General features: G+C 42.3%; 2 protein-coding genes across 5 annotated transcripts in view; one reads left to right on the forward strand and one right to left on the reverse strand.

Moving 5' to 3' along the window:
• Positions 1 to 13,870, reverse strand: part of ST7L (suppression of tumorigenicity 7 like) — an 843,199-nt gene that overhangs the window by 588,781 nt on the left and 240,548 nt on the right. The window lies entirely within an intron of this gene.
• The window catches only part of LRIG2 (leucine rich repeats and immunoglobulin like domains 2), a 59,163-nt gene that overhangs the window by 42,761 nt on the left and 2,532 nt on the right, over positions 1 to 13,870 (forward strand). For 2 of the 4 annotated variants that reach the window (XM_050747223.1, XM_050747230.1), the window contains exons 13-18: positions 866 to 1,186; positions 3,089 to 3,370; positions 4,979 to 5,428; positions 7,075 to 7,224; positions 7,533 to 7,586; positions 9,999 to 10,289. In XM_050747223.1, the coding sequence (XP_050603180.1) occupies positions 866 to 1,186; positions 3,089 to 3,370; positions 4,979 to 5,428; positions 7,075 to 7,224; positions 7,533 to 7,586; positions 9,999 to 10,289 (1,548 nt within the window). The remainder of the gene's footprint in view (positions 1 to 865; positions 1,187 to 3,088; positions 3,371 to 4,978; positions 5,429 to 7,074; positions 7,225 to 7,532; positions 7,587 to 9,998; positions 10,290 to 13,870) is intronic. The other 2 variants (XM_050747241.1, XM_050747225.1) reach the window with 2 other exon arrangements.

Below are 13,870 nucleotides of genomic sequence, written 5' to 3' on the forward strand. Positions count from 1 at the left end.
AAACCTGTGCACATACAAAATGCTTTCAAATAATTTGTTTTATTAGGTATTCTCTGTGAAATATAAATCATTCATAAGCTCCCCATTTTATATTGGCACAGAAAGGATAATGGTTTTATATATATATATATATATATATATATATTTTTTTTTTTTTTTTTTTTTTTTTTGAGACAGAGTCTCACTCTTTTGCCCAGGCTGGAGTGAAGTGGCATGATCTCGGCTTGCCTCCCCACCCTGGGTTCAAGTGATTCTCCTTCAGCCTTTCAAGTAGCTGGGATTACAGGCGCCCACCACCTCGCCCGGGTAATTTTTGTGTTTTTAGAAGAGATGGGGTTTCGCCATGTTGGCCAGGCTGGTCTTGAACTCCTGACCTCAGGTGATCCACCCACTTTGACTTCCGAAAGTGCCAGGATTACAGGCATGAGCCACCGCTCCTGGCCATATACACGTTTATCTATCACATACATTATATACAAGGGGTAATAGAAGTAGAACTTGTCTTGAAATCCTAATATAAGGTTTCTGTTTTTCCCCAATAAGTGATAATGCTTGAGAAATACATTCCGAGCACACAGGTGACAGTAAGGGCTAGTAGAAAAGTGCTGGATCCTGAAGTCAGGAAACTTGAGTTCCAGTCCAGGCTCTGCCACTGACTTGACATGTCTTTGAGCAAGTCATTTGAATTTTCTGGGCCTCATTTCCCCCATCTTTAACCAAGGGAATTGGACTCTAGCTCTGTGGTCTCTTTAAACTTTAATATGCCACTTTGTAAACAGAACACACAAATTTATAGTATTTGTTTTAAAATTTAAAGCAAAAATATATAACTGACTTGGCTGCGGATGCATTTTTTTCCCCTTAGATGATTTTCTTAAGCCACAGATAAGGACACATCCTGAAACCATAATTGCTCTAAGAGGCATGAATGTGACTCTGACGTGCACCGCAGTGAGCAGCAGTGATTCACCCATGTCCACTGTGTGGCGCAAAGACAGTGAAATCCTGTATGACGTGGATATTGAGAATTTTGTTCGTTATCGGCAGCAAGCTGGAGAAGCTCTGGAATATACTAGTATCTTACATCTTTTCAATGTGAATTTCACAGATGAAGGAAAATATCAGTGTATTGTTACTAATCACTTTGGTTCTAATTATTCTCAGAAAGCCAAACTGACTGTAAATGGTAAGGAATTATGCTCCTTGATTATTTTTTAGTTTAGAAGGATTTTTCATGTTCTGTTTTGAATCACTTGAGAGAATTAGGCTAAACCTGACATTTAAGCAGGACTCTGTCTTTTGAGTTGTGATAACGTGTCAAGTGGGTGGGATTTTTGGATTAGTCAGTCTGCCCACTTATGGTCTCTAATTGGTCTTTGGTTGAAGGGTAAATGCTGTGGCCCTAAGAGATAAGCTGTTTTCACTGCTGTTTATGCTTTTGAAGACATTCTTATGAAATTCTCAGTTTTCATTCCAGAACCATAAATCTCTCTTGATAACTATAAAATTTATTCCTGATGGGCCTTATAATAACTGGGAATATCTAGGTCATTTTTGGGTCTAATGGTCATTATCATTGTCTAAATGTAGTTACACAGGATCATTTGTGTGTTTGTGTGTGTATTTTTATTTATTTATTTTAATTTCTCTTTTTTTTTTTTTTTGAGATGGAGTCTCACTCTGTCACCCAGGATGGAGTGCAGTGGCATGATCTCAGCTCACTGCAACTTCCGCCTCCCAGGTTCAAGTGATTCTCCTGTCTCCTGTAATTCCGAGTAGCTGGAATTACAGATGTGCGCCACCAGGCCCACCTAAATTTTGTATTTTTAGTAGAGACGAGGTTTCACCATTTTGGCCAGGTTGGTCTCAAACTCCTGAGCACAAGCGATCCATCTGCCTTGGCCTCCCAAAGTATTGGATTACAGGTGTAAGCCACTGCACCCAGCCTTATTTCAGTACCTTTTGGGGGTACAAGTGAGTTTTTTCCCCATGGATTATAGTGGTGCATTCTGAGAATTTAATGCACCCATCACCAAGTAGCATACATTGTATCTAATGTGTAGTTTTTTATCCCTAGCCCCCCGCTCACCCTCTCCATTCTGAATCTCTAAAGTCCATGATACCACTCTGTATGCCTTTGTGTACTCATACTTAGCTCCCACTTATAAGTGAGAACATACGGTGTTTGGTTTTCCACTCCGCACAGGATCATTTTAAAAATGAATACTCTTCTTCCCTGCAAAAGCTTCTCAAAAATAGCTTGATTTATCTATTGCGTATCAAATTGAATAACTACAACATTTTAGGCTTTGTGCAACCAAAAGATGTACTTATGTTTTGCTTCTGTTTTTTAATGATACTTTTGAAGGCATAAGTTTTTTTTAGCATGCAGTTTCCTTTTGTAGATGTTGGTTTGGGCAACATCTTTTGTTTTTGAGATGGAGTCTCACTTTGTCACCCAGGCTGGAGTGCAGTGGTGTGATCTCGGCTCACTGCAACTTTCACCTCCTGGTTTCAAGTGATTCTCCTGCCTCAGCCTCCCAGGGAAGCATCATTTAGCTTTATAAGTGAGGGAATCACGGTAAATATCAGGTTTTAAAATAGGAAGTTCAAGAAGGTTTGTGGCCTTCTGCTTTCCCTAGTTCCAGCTGATGATTAAGTGTATCATGCATCCTAGAAGACACAGTTATCAGTGTGCTCCAAATACTCTGAGGTTCTGGAAGAAGAGATGGCCTCAAAACCATATTCACTCTTGGCCGGGTGCTGTGGCTCAGGCTTGTAGTCCCAGGACTTTGGGAGGCCAAGGTGGGAGGATAGCTTGAGGCCAGGAATTTGAAGCTGCATTGAGCTGTGATTGCGCCACTGTACTCCCACCTGGATGGCAGAGCAAGACCCTATCTCTAAAGGTTTTGTTTTTTTTTTTTTAATTTATAAAACCATATTCACTCTCAATCAGAGAGCTTGTCTTCACAAAGAAATGGAACATTACAGGGTGTTTTGCCTACTAGACTCTTTCATGCCTATTTGTATATATATATGTGTCTTTGTTCCCCTGCCCACTTTTTCTTGGTGGTCTTTCTGGAAACAGAGATGCCATCTTTTCTGAAAACGCCAATGGATCTGACTATTCGCACTGGTGCCATGGCCAGATTAGAATGTGCTGCAGAGGGACACCCTGCACCTCAGATTTCCTGGCAGAAAGATGGTGGTACTGACTTCCCTGCGGCTCGAGAAAGACGCATGCACGTCATGCCCGAAGATGACGTCTTCTTTATTGCCAACGTGAAAATAGAAGATATGGGAATCTATAGCTGCATGGCACAAAATATAGCAGGAGGTCTCTCAGCAAATGCTTCCCTAACAGTGTTAGGTACGTTTACTGTTTCATGGGTCCCGGCTCTTTTTGGAGTCTTTGGGATCTACTCTTGGTCTTAACAAGCAAGAAAAATAAGTTTGAGATTACCTCTCTGATTCTTAGATCTTTATCTTATTTCACAATTTTATGCAGGGTTATGTCAGTCTAGGAATTAGTAGGTCAGATAACTGAAATGTGGGAAAATACATAGGGCAAAATTAGGTAGGCATCCTTATCACAATAATTGAAAGTTCAAATTCCTTTATCAACTTACTTTTTCAAGTCCCTCACTGTAAGGTTTCTATTTCATGTAGGTGTGTTTACCATTCAGTGAGTTTGCATTGAGAGTTCCACTGTTCTCTTAGGAGTATCCCAGCCATTTGATGCTGCTTCACTTATTGCTTGATAGGAACCTGACTGTTTGCTCCTAGTTCATTTTCAAAAAAAATTAAACAAAAAATGTATTTTCTAGTTAGAGTTTCTGCTTTCCTTTTCAGTGTGTTCTTCTTAACCCTATTTCTGGTAAAATGCCTTTTTTCCTAAACATTTCCCCCCGGCTAGCCTGGGTTTTTTTTTTTTTGTTATTGTTTTGTTTTGTTTTTTCTTCCTTGTTATAATACTTTTCTTCATGGAACTCAAATCCAAGGTAAATTCTACTTTCCAGTTCTGTATTTTCCTAGATGTCAGTTATTAAGTTTGTTGGTTTGTGTTACTTGTATAACCAGAAAAATAAGAAGTTATTTATTTATTTATTTATTTATTTATTTATTTAGAGACGGAGTCTCACTCTGTCGCCCAGACTGGAATGCAGTGGTGCGATCTCGGCTCAGAGCAACCTCCACTTCCCGGGTTCAAGCGATTCTCCTGTCTCAGCCTCCTAAGTAGCTGGGACTACAGGCACATACCACTGCGCCCAGCTAGTTTTTGTAATTTTTTTAAGAGACAGGGTTTCACCATGTTGGTCAGGCTGGTCTTGAACTCCTGATCTCGTGATCCGCCCACCTCAGCCTTAGAAAAATAAGTCATTTATTGTTTTAGCATGTTAAGATATACAGAAAATTAGGAAAAGGGGAGGAAAGTCACTCAGACACTAAAGGATTTTAGCATATTCTAGACTTTCCCCTCTCACTTTTATGTGGTTAAATATACCTACTTTTTTTTCATTTAATATTGTACCACAAGTTACCTTGTTATTAAAGTCTTTGTAAAACATCATGTGACTATACTATAATTTACTTAATCATTTTTCTGCTAGGTTTTAAAATATTTTTCTTTATTCTTTAAAATTACAAATTTTGTAGTAAACATCTTTGCATATAAATCTTTGAATTTCATTTTTTTTTTAAGTTATTTTTAACCTTTTTTAATGGGTCACCCCTGCTCACCTCCTCCAGCTATTGCAGCTGCCCTGAATTTCTTACTTAGGATAGCTTGCCTAAGCTGGAATTACTGAGAAACGATTGAGGCTTTTGTCAGGATTTTGTTCTGAAACATTAACTTCTAATCCTCCTATGAGTATATAAAATTACTCATTTTATTATACCCTCATTGATCTAATTCAGTAGGAATTAGGGAATAAAACTGCCTAACTTTTCATTTTTTTTTTGAATGTTTTCCTGTTAGAGACACCCTCATTTATTAGACCCCTGGAGGATAAGACAGTAACCCGAGGTGAAACTGCGGTGTTACAGTGCATAGCTGGAGGGAGTCCTGCACCTCGTCTCAACTGGACTAAAGATGATGGGCCTTTGCTGGTGACAGAACGACATTTCTTTGCTGCAGCCAATCAGCTTCTCATCATTGTAGATGCTGGGCTAGAAGATGCTGGGAAATATACCTGCATTATGTCTAACACCCTTGGGACAGAACGTGGCCACATTTACCTAAATGTCATTTCATCCCCCAATTGTGACTCTTCTCAGAGTAGCATTGGGCATGAAGATGATGGCTGGACTACAGTTGGCATTGTCATCATTGTTGTGGTCTGCTGTGTTGTTGGCACTTCTTTGATCTGGGTCATTGTTATTTACCACATGAGAAGGAAAAATGAAGACTATAGTATCACAAACACAGGTAAGTAGTACCCACATGACACCTATGGCTTGTACTTGAGTCAAGAATGTAGTATAGGATTAATTGTACAGTATAAAAAACAGAGCTGGTCATAGTAGCACATGCCTGTAGTCCCAGCTACTCAGGAGGATGAGGTGGGAGGACTGCTTGAGCCCAGGAGTTCAAGGCCCATCTGGGCAACATAGCGAGACCTCATCTTCCCCTCAAAAAACTGAAGAGTTGAGATACATTACCTGATATGTGATGGAAGGGAGTTCTTGTTGTTAAAATGTTCAACTTCTTTGATAGAACCTCTTTGAGGAAAGAATTTTGTTTGTTTATTTGAGATAGGGTGTTGTTACTCTAATGCCTAGGTCAGAGTGTATACGGCTCACTGCAGCGTTGACTTCCCAGGCTCAGGTGATTCTCTCATCTTGGCCTTCTGAGAAGCGGAGACTATAGGCATGTGCCACCGCACCTAATTTTTTATGTTGTTAGTAGAGTCAGGTTTTGCCATGTTGCCCAAGCTGGTCTCGAACTCCTGGGCTCAAGCAGTTTGTCTGCCTTGGCCTCTCAAAGTGCTGGGATTATAGGCATGAGCCACTACGTCTGACCAATTTTAAGAATTTGTAAATACTTTTTTTTTTTTTTTTCCGAGATGGAGTCTCACTCTGTTGCCAGGCTGGAGTGCAGTGGCATGATCTCGGCTCAATGCAACTTCCACTTCTCGGGTTCAAGCGATTCTCCTGACTCAGCCTTCCAAGTAGCTGGGACTACAGGCGTGTGCCACCACGCCCAGCTAATTTTTGTGTTTTTAGTTGAGACGGGGTTTCACCATGTTGACCAGGTTGATCTCAATCTTTTGACCTTATGATCTGCCCGCCTTGGCCTCCCAGAGGGCTGGGATTACAGGCGTGAGCAACCATGCCTGGCCAAACTTGACTCTTAAAAACGCATTACAGATGCATTCTCTTTAATGTCAAAGGCTCCTTTTCATCATAATTTTGCTGTAAGGAAGAATGGATCCCTTGCGATTGAGATCAGTCTTTTTTTTCCCTTGAATATCAAACTGGATTGTTGAGGTCAGTCTTTTACACCTCTCACCCTGAAATCCTGCAAGAAAAGAAATCTAGTCAGATAGATTATGAAAGTGTGGCAGTAGATAAGATTTCAACCTTTAGGTTTTGTTTCTTTTGGTGAAACTTTGAGAAGAATTCTAGTGAGAAATAGTTTTAGGGGAAGTACCAAGAGCTGTCAGGGTCCTAGGTACATACAGTTTTTCTTGCTAATAGTAATCCCAGCACTTTGGGAGGCCGAGATGGGCGGATCGCGAGGTCAGGAGATCGAGACCATCCTGGCTAACACGGTGAAACCCCATCTCTACTAAAAAAAAAAAATACGAAAAACTAGCCGGGCGAGGTGGCGGGCGCCTGTAGTCCCAGCTTCTCGGGAGGCTGAGACAGGAGAATGGCGTGAACCTGGGAGGCGGAGCTTGCAGTGAGCTGAGATCCCGCCACTGCACTCCAGCCTGGGCGACAGAGCGAGACTCCGTCTCAAAAAAAAAAAAAAAAAAAAATAGTATCCAAGTGGAACACATTTGCAAAACAGTCTTCTGAGTGTTGACTTCAACTGCCTACCTTTGAGAGTTAAAAATGTCTCTTTTACAGAGGAGCTCAATCTGCCTGCAGACATTCCCAGCTACTTGTCTTCCCAAGGAACGCTGTCTGAGCCACAGGAAGGCTACAGCAACTCTGAGGCAGGCAGTCACCAGCAACTTATGCCTCCTGCCAATGGATATATACACAAAGGCACTGATGGTAATGACTCTGTTGTTTATGGTTACAATTTCAGCCTCATCTATTGAGTTTATTTTTCAGTGTGTAGTTTCTCCATTAATCTGAAGCAATATTTTAAAGTAAGATACCTAATGAAAGCATTTAGCCACATGCAAAATAGGATGAAAATTGACTAAAGTCTTAACAGGATAAGAAAATCATCTTACAGAGTGGAGAAACACATTAAACAAGAGATTAGAGTACACAGCAGAGGCTCCCAAACTTGTGTAATTATAGGAAAGGGATGTTCTGGAAACTTTTTTCAGGTATCTCTTTCTTACCCTTTTCAGGCGGGGGCATCCTTCAGACCACATCCAAGGAAAGCTGGTTTCTCTTCCTGACAGGTAGACATTCAGTAAAGTTTAAAGGGTATCTAAGAGCCAGGCATGGTGGCACGCCTGTAGTCCCATCTATCCATGAGGCTGAAGCAGAAGGATCACTTGAGGCCAGGAGTTTGAGACTATATCATGCTGTGAGCACACCAATGAATAGCCACTGTACTCTAGCCTGGACAACACAGCAAGACTCCCTACCTCTAAAAAAATCAACAAAGGGTAGCAGTGGTTCTCAGCATATATCAGAGAGATGTAAAGAGTTCTCTAATTAAATGAACCTACATCCCAACATGTAGAGATGCGTACCCATACACAGAGCTCTTCTCCCTCCACCCTTTTCATACCCTCGCTCCCATAGGGAGTGACAGAACTGAATGAATTAAGGGATAGAAGAATTGGGTTTGACTGATACTTCTTCCTTTTTCCAGCTCTGTGACCATGAACTAGTTACTTAAGATCTGAGCTTTACTTTTCTAATTTTTAAACAAAGAAACAATAGTTTGTAAAGCACTTCCCCCAAGATTCTCACAGATCTTTTTTACAAATCTTTGTGGTACTTCAAATACTATACAAATGAAAGATATATTCCATTTCTTCAGATACTTTTTTAGACTGAGTGTCAACAGAACTTTATCTAATTGATAAATGGGATTTTATTTTGGCTTTTCATGAAAAATATAGTAGTTCTGACTCTTTTCTTGTTTCTGAGAAAGAGTCTTACTCTGTCACCCAGGCCAGAGTGCAGTGGCACAATCTCAGCTCACGGCAACCTCCACCTCACAGGTTCAAGCAATTCCTCTGCCTTAGCCTCCCGAGTAGCTGGGATTACAGGTGCGTGCCACCATACCCGGCTAATTTTTGTATTTTTAGTAGAGACAGGTTTCACCACGTTGGTCAGGCTGGTCTTGAACTCCTGACCTTGTGATCTGCCTGCCTTGGCCTCCCAAAGTGCTGGGATTACAGGCGTGAGCCACCGTACCTCGCCAGCATTTCTGACTTTTAAAAGAATACTTAAAAGTCTATTCTTTGAGCCGGGCGCGGTGGCTCAAGCCTGTAATCCCAGCACTTTGGGAGGCCGAGACGGGCGGATCACGAGGTCAGGAGATCGAGACCATCCTGGCTAATATGGTGAAACCCCGTCTCTACTAAAAATACAAAAAACTAGCCGGGCGAGGTGGTGGGCGCCTGTAGTCCCAGCTACTCGGGAGGCTGAGGCAGGAGAATGGCGTAAACCCGGGAGGCGGAGCTTGCAGTGAGCTGAGATCCGGCCACTGCACTCCAGCCTGGGCGACAAAGCGAGACTCCGTCTCAAAAAAAAAAAAAAAAAAAAAAAAGTCTATTCTTTGAAATATGTGGGAAATAACACTGCTTTCTGGGTTAAACTAAATTACTTTTCACTCTCTTCCAGTTCTAACATTCTGTTGCGTGATTTTGTTTTTTTGTTTTTTTGAGACAGAGTTTCATTCTTGTCACCCAGGCTGGAGTGCAATGGCGCCATCTCAGCTCACTGTAACCTTTGCCTCCCAGGTTCAAGTGATTCTCCTGTCTCAGCCTCCCGAGTAGCTGGGATTACAGGCACCCACCACCACGCCCAGCTAATTTTGTATTTTTAGTAGAGACACGGTTTCACCATGTTGGCCAGGCTGGTCTCAAACTGCAGACCTCAGGTGATCCACCTGCCTCGGCCTCCCAAAGTGTTGGGATTACAGGCGTGAGCCACTGCTCCTAGCCTGTTGCATGATTTTGAATAAGTGACTCACTCTATTTCTCACTCTCTCTTCTCTCCTTCATCATTCAGTTTTCAAAGCACATAATAATCCAGGGAGTTCATTATTAAACCTATACTTCTGTCAACCATGTACTTGTCAGGCAGGACTCATTGTCAGAAGCTTTTTCTAGGGATGCTTGTAGCAATTGGTGTTACTTAACCTCTTGACTCATGAAAGTAACATGGTTTTTCATGAAGTGAAGTCATAACTCCTTATTCTCTGACTTAGTTTGCTTAAGCCAAGCATGTGTCTTGTAGCACAGTACCAGCTTTATCTTGCTCCCTTGATTTGGGCATGATCTATCCATCCACGATAGATATGTTTCAGTGTAGTTTTCAAGAGCATGGGCTCTGGAGCCAGAATGGCTGTTTCTGCTCCTCACTCTGGCAGTATGACTTTGGTTAAGTTACTTAACTTCTCTGTGCTATAGTTTACCCTGTCTGTAAAGTGGGGATAATAATAATACCTACCTCATAAGGATGTTGTGAGGATTAATGAATCAATTCACAGAAAGGGCTTGAAACTTCACCTACTTTATAAAGTAAGTGCTCAATACATGCTAGCAATGATGACAACCGTTGAAGAAAACTGATGATTGGCAAAAAATAATTCCTTAACAGAAAGATATTTAGATTGTTTTTCTTGTTATTAGGTGGCACTAGTACCCGGGTGATTTGCTCAGATTGTTATGACAATGCCAACATCTACTCCAGGACCCGAGAATACTGTCCATACACCTATATTTCTGAGGAGGATGTTCTTGATCAGACACTGTCGAGCCTCATGGTCCAGATGCCTAAAGAGACATATTTAGCTCATCTTCCCCAGGATACTACTGCCCTAGAGAGCCTGATATCGTCAGCTGACGGAGAGCCATCTGCCTTTCCCACCAACCATGAGAGGATAAGTGAGAAGAAACTTCCGTCCACACCGATGAGTGGTGGTAAGGGATGCATTTTTGTTGTTATTTTGTTTTTACTTTCGTCTAATTGACTCTTCCTTCTGTCATATAGGTAGTGCTCTCATTTGACAGGAAGCAAACGGATTGGTATATAGGAGAAACTGGCCATTGTTAAATGGTGTAAACTATAGCCAGAGATTTCTACATACTAGGGTTACAAAGAAGTCTTCATCTATAGGATGGAAACAACTTTTGTGGGGGTAACAAGATCACACTACTAAAAATTGAGAGGCCACACACAAAAACGTTTCATACAGGGTATTTATTTATTTGAGACAGAGTCTCGCTGTGTCGCCCAGGTTGGAATGTAGTGGCGCAATCCCAGCTCACTCCAACCTCTGCCTCCCGGTTCAAGCAATTCTCGTACCTCAGCCTCCCAAGAAGCTGGGACTACAGGCGTGCACCACCACACCCAGCTAATTTTTGTATTTTTAGTAGAGATGGGGTTTAACCATGTTGGCCAGGCTGGTCATGATCTCCTGACCTCATGTGATTTGCCTGCCTTGGCTTCCCAAAGTGCTGGGATTACTGGTGTGAGCCACCACACCTGGTATCATATAGGGTATTAATTTTTCTCCCATCTTTATTTAAATAAAGAATAAAATATGGGGGGCTGGGCGCAGTGGCTCACACCTGTAATTTTAGCATTTTGGGAGGCCAAAGCGGGTGGATCATTTGAGGTCAGGAGTTTGAGACCAGCCTGGCCAACATAGTGAAACCCCGTCTCTACTAAAAATACAAAAATTAGCCAGGTGTGGTGGCGGGCGCCTGTAATCCCACCTACTCAGGAGGCTGAGGCACGAGAATCACTTAAGCTCAAGAGATGGAGGTTGCAGTGAGCCAAGATCGTGCCACTGCACTCCAGCCTGGGCAACAGAGTGAGACTCTGTCTCCAAAAAATAGTAATAATAAAATTTCGGCATAATTTGGTGATGGTTTTTACTGAGAAGATTTTTTTTTTTTTTTTTTTTTTGAAATGGAGGTTTGCTCTTGTTTCCCAAGCTGGAGTACAATGACGCGATCTCGGCTCACCACAACCTCCGCCTCCCAGATTTAAGCAATTCTTCTGCCTCAGCCTCCCGAGTAGCTGGGATTACAGGCATGTGCTACCATGCCCAGCTAATTTTGTATTTTTAGTAGAGATGGGGTTTCTCCATGTTGCTCAGGCTGGTCTCGAACTCCAGACCTCAGGTGATCCGTCCACCTTGGCCTCCCAAAGTGCTGGGATTACAGGCATGAGCCACCGTGCCTGGCCTACTGAGAAGATTTTTTTTTTTAAATTTGAGATGTATTCTAGCCCTGTCGCCCAGGCTGGAGTCCAATGGCGTGATCTCGGCTCACTGCAACCTCTGCCTCCCAGGTTCGAGCGAACATGTTTTGTTTCGTTGCTGTTCTAGTAGGTAAACATTTAAGCTCAGCTTCACTTGGCGGGTGTTTTCTTCTATGAGGTACGATCAAGGTCATAAGTGAGAATGCAGTTTTGGGCTTGTGTCCCCTGTCTCACATGGCCCAGGAAAAGAAATATACATTATACTGTATAGATTAGGCATTTGATAACCACTTGGCATTTGAAACAAAACTCTTTCTAGATCATGGAGAGTAATGCTGAGCATGTCTTCCTGTCCAAGCTTTTCATCAGCTTTCATCCTTCTGTCAGCCTGACATGCAGGAGCACTGGAATAGGGTAGGAGGTCAGGCTGGGTGCAGTGGCTCACTTTTGTAATCCCAGCACTTTGGGAGACCAAGGCGGGTAGATCACAAGGTCAGGAGTTCGAGACCAGCCTGGACAACATAGTGAAACCCCATCTCTACTAAAAAAATAAAAAATTAGCTGGGCATGGTGGTGGGCACCCGTAATCCCAGCTACTTGGGAGGCTGAGGCAGGAGAATCACTTGAACCCGGGAGGTGGAGTTTGCAGTGAGCTGAGATTGAGTGATTGTACTCCAGCCTGGACATCAGGGTGAGACTCTGTCTGAAAACAACAACAACAACAACAAAGATAGGGTAGGAGGTGAGAACTACAGGTTTCCAGAGGAAGGCAAAGTATACTGTGATACTCCTGGGGATAGTTCTGGCAGGAGTGAATGATCTAATGTCCCACGTTCGATTATGTCCCACAGGTTACAGGATCATGCTTTTGATTTTAGTAGGACTTGGAACATTCAAGATGGTAGTGAGGGTACATGAAACTCTCTTCAGGATGAAATCTGGCCAGAGACTTATTAATTTTGCATTTACTACTTCATGTCCCACATTAGATCATTTACTCCTGCCAGAACCATCTGTGAAAGTTTCTAAGATATGCTCGCTTTTTTTTTTTTTTTTTTTAGATACAGAGTCTCGCTCTGTCGCCCAGGCTGGAGTGCAGTGGCACGATCTCGGCTCACTGCAACCTCCGCCTTCCATGTTCAAGCAAGTCTCCTGCCTCAGCCTCCTGAGTAGCTGGGATTACAGGTGCCCACCACCACGCCCGGCTAATTTTTTGTATTTTTTAAAAATAGAGACAGGGTTTCACCATGTTGGCCAGGCTGGTCTTGAACTCCTGACCTCAGGTGATCCACCCACCTCAGCCTCCCAAAGTGTTGTGATTACAGGTATGAGCCACTGCACCCAGTCTCTGTTTTTTTTTTTTTTTTTTTTTTTTTTTTTTTTTTTTAAGATACGGAGTCTCGCTCTGTTGCCCAGGCTGGAGTGCGGTGGCTGGATCTCAGCTCACTGCAAGCTCCACCTCCCAGGTTTACGCCATTCTCCTGCCTCAGCCTCCCGAGTAGCTGGGACTACAGGCGCCCGCCACCTCGCCCGGCTAGTTTTTTGTATTTTTCAGTAGAGACGGGGTTTCACCGTGTTCGCCAGGATGGTCTCGATCTCCTGACCTCGTGATCCGCCTGTCCCGGCCTCCCAAAGTGCTGAGATTACAGGCTTGAGCCACTGCGCCCGGCCTGTTGTTCTTAAGAGATTAAAGTCTTCCAAAGAGGTTACAGGTCAGAGGAAAGCACTATTATTGAAGCACTATTATTATTGAAGTTAAATCTCTTAATCTTTACATTAAGTGTTCATGAAAGAAATGCATCAACAGTAAATCCACTTTAAGTTGGATGTCTTAGAAGAGTTAACACAAAAAGGGTTTAAGAAGGACCAGAAATGTAGTCCATCTTTTTTCTAACTTTAGGGATGCCTTAATTTTTAAACTGGTCCGTAAGTAAGGAAATCAGCAAATGAAAGTGCTTTGGCGCATTGGCCATTTTTTACTTAGGGTATCCTAGCTTCTTCTTACTCAAAGTCAGGTCTATTGACTATCAGCATCACCATTACCTAAGAGCTTGTTAGAATGATCCCAGCGCAGACCTAGCAAATCAGAGTCTACATTTAACAAGATCCTCAAGTTATTTGTGTGCATATTAATTAAAACTTGAGAAACCCTGATCTAGCTTACTTTTCACATGGATTTTATTTTTTTTTCTGGGTATTTGTTTTTATAATGTTTGGCTAGCTTTTTCCAAAATGCACCCATGAAGTTAATATAATTTTCAGTAAACAGTCTTTGGGAAAATAGTTCACTATT

Source organism: Macaca thibetana, chromosome 1, assembly GCF_024542745.1.
Source record: "Macaca thibetana thibetana isolate TM-01 chromosome 1, ASM2454274v1, whole genome shotgun sequence".
Classification (NCBI taxonomy): Eukaryota; Metazoa; Chordata; class Mammalia; order Primates; family Cercopithecidae; genus Macaca; species Macaca thibetana.